This window comes from Bactrocera latifrons, unplaced genomic scaffold, assembly GCF_001853355.1.
Source record: "Bactrocera latifrons isolate USDA-ARS-PBARC rearing strain unplaced genomic scaffold, ASM185335v1 scaffold_600, whole genome shotgun sequence".
Lineage (NCBI taxonomy): Eukaryota > Metazoa > Arthropoda > Insecta > Diptera > Tephritidae > Bactrocera > Bactrocera latifrons.
The window spans coordinates 122,634-125,594 of record NW_017537269.1 but is presented as its reverse complement, the minus strand read 5'-3'; the positions used below and the strand labels follow the sequence as shown (position 1 = coordinate 125,594).

At 30.8% G+C, this 2,961-nt stretch overlaps 1 protein-coding gene across 1 annotated transcript in view; it reads right to left on the bottom strand.

Annotated features, from left to right (window-relative positions):
- Positions 1–746: 746 nt before the first annotated feature.
- LOC108975058 (cytochrome b-c1 complex subunit 6, mitochondrial-like) overlaps positions 747–2,961 on the bottom strand; it is an 11,251-nt gene continuing 9,036 nt past the window's right edge. The window contains exon 2 of the mRNA XM_018943314.1: positions 747–1,000. Coding sequence (XP_018798859.1) covers positions 827–1,000 — 174 coding nt within the window. The 3' untranslated portion in view covers positions 747–826. The remainder of the gene's footprint in view (positions 1,001–2,961) is intronic.

The following is a 2,961-nucleotide window of genomic DNA, read 5'->3' as shown; positions in this document are numbered from 1 at the left end:
CTCAAGCAACAACATTTCGAAAATCTACAACTTTTTGAAAGACAGCGACCTTCTTCGACGCATATAATATAACCAGTCGGCCGATAGCCCATGATGCTAGTGCTGCGTATTTTCTTAAGTTTGTATAATAATTGTATTATTATGTAAGCTTTTATAAAATAAAATAAAATAAAATAAAATAAAATAAAATAAAAAAAAAATAAAAAATATGCAAACCACATGTCAATTTTGTATTTTCGCTGAAAGTCCTCTCTCGACCGGCAAAAACGAAACTCTGTAAGCCATTCATTATTCCCGTCCTGTTATATGGCGCAGAGTCAACTTTTGACGAGTCGACGTTACGAGTTTTCGGGAGAAAGGTTCTGCGGAAGATTTATGGTCCTTTGCGCATTGGCCACGGCGAATATCGTATTCGATGGAACGATGAACTGCATGAGTTATTCGACGTCATTGACATAGTTCAGCGAATTAAAACACAGTGGCTACGCTCACTAACCTCACCTGGGGTCTCCAACGGGCACCACTTTTCGAAAAGAAGAAACGACTGGCTCGCTGTTGTTAACTTGGCTATAATCGCGTAAGCGTCGTCTACGCCAATTAAGAAAAAGAAGAAGAATGATAGTCTTTGACAATAATAAAAAAAATAATTAAAATCCGTTTATCAATTAACTCAAATAAATACAGTTTTTTGTTAGATATATGTCCAAACCTTTTTTTTTTTTTTGTAAAAAGCAATAACAAGCATATAATTATATATTAACAATGTTTATTATAATCCATTCTCGAGAAATATTACATGAATGATAAATAAATTCTAAATATGCAGTTATTTCAGCTTCGAAAAAAGGTTATGAGCGGCGCAATGATCCAACTCTGTAACATAATCAAAGAGTTCTTCCATACAGGTTTCGGTTGTTTTAGATTTGCCATTTACTCTGTCATTGCATTCTTGGTATTTACTATACAAAGCTTGTATGTTACCATTATTTTGACACTTCTCCTGGAAAGATAAGAATGTTTCACGCTTTGTTTTAGTGTTCAATAGTTTCTTCAATTATACAGCGGAACACTAGTCTGATCTTCTTCAGCATATAATCATGGATGTTGTGGAATCCAAGACGAAATTGCTTAGCTGTTAGAATTGCAAACCAATTATGATTTTCAATGGTGTCACATGGTGTCACAAAACCAAAATTCGAATCAGCTGTTTACTAATGTGCCACAACGTGCAAATGAATACATTTGGAAGCAATGCTATTAAAGATTTGGGTGTTAAATTACGTGTATTATGTTTTGTAAATCCAATATCTGGATTTTTTTAACAGAATAATTGAGACATTTTCTGTTTTATACTTATGTTTTCCACTATAGAAGTAAATTAATTTGAAATAATAAAATAAATTGATTTCTTAACTTACATTTCAAATCTGTGAGGGACTAGCTTCTTTCTCTGTTTCTGACAGCAAAAGCAATAAAATTTATTTCCGTGACACCCTAAACAGATACAAATTCTGTTTTGAATATCAAACCAATTATATCTGAATTCATGACAACTACTTTTTTCTACTAATTTAGTATTAAGGCTAGTGTACAGCTAGTTGATTTGGTAATATAAGTCAATCAATAGCCGTGTTTTATTTGACCAACATAAACGAATAGCTAAACCACGTACAAATAAAACGCATTTAGCTTATTTCATATTTTCGCTTAAAAACGAAGTGTTCGGAATGCGGGCGGGAACAGTCAGTTGATATTCAATTTCTTTCAAAATTTCTGATGTTGAGAAAAGGCTAGTTTGAATTCTTCAATTTGTATACGGCATAATAAATTACTATATAAATATATTTATTTTGTTCATTTGATGATAATAATAAAAAAAAAATATAACAAATGTTCAGATTTATATTAATTTTAACTTAAACCAACAACAAAAATGTGTATCTTTGCTTTGTTTACATTTTCATCYGTCAAAATGAACTTCATCGTTATTGCCAACTACTTTGTTCTGGAAAAACCATAGCTAACTGGCAATGCCTCTAGTTCAATATACAAGCTATAATAGCTTATGCTAAGCCAACATAATTGTTTTGGCTAATAGCAGAAACAGTGGAGAACGTAAAATCGTGGCCCGTGTCAGCTAATACGACCTATCTCATAGGTCTCTGTTCAATATGTTTGAAATTTTCTTAAAATAACTCAAAATCAGAGTCGAATGCTATTATTTATAAATATATAAACCATTTTTAATAGTTTGTTTTCAGTTTTGATATTTTATATTATAAAAAATTGTAATTGAAAACATAGATGTGTTCAAAACTATATATGCGTATTGAGCAATGGCAACATTGTTCAAATGAAAACAAACAAAGATGGCTGATTTCTGTGTTTTTGCCACGTTCTCAACTGTTCACACATTTTGCTCGATAAGGAAAAAAAAGCAATAAATATTAAGAAAAATTAATATACAAAAACGTTATGGTGAAGCGTTAGTAAGTGAAAAGTGTATAATATAAGTGAAAAAGTTATTCACAATATACAAATAATCAATTTAAGGGGTTACATGGGTTTCACAGTATCAAAAAATCTAATTTTTTTTTTATTAAATTCTATAATATAACATCTCTAGAATATTGTCCTATATTTTCAAGTTTATCCGAATAATAGTTTCGGAGATACAACCTTGAAAAGGTGGACGCTCGAGGTCAGGTATAAGCTGAGGGCGGAGCAGGTAAACCTTTAAACACGTTTTTCTCAAAATTATGTTTTCAAAGTCGGTTGTCAAGATTTCTCGCGAACTACTTAACCGATCTTGATAAAATTTTACACAGGTCTTCGAGATATCATTTACAAGGTCTTGAATGAAGAATTTTTGTTTTTTTAATTACAACTATTTAAAAACAAATTTCGAGAAATTTGCATTTTTTATAAAAACGTCTGTCAAAAATCCAATTTTAATTTTTT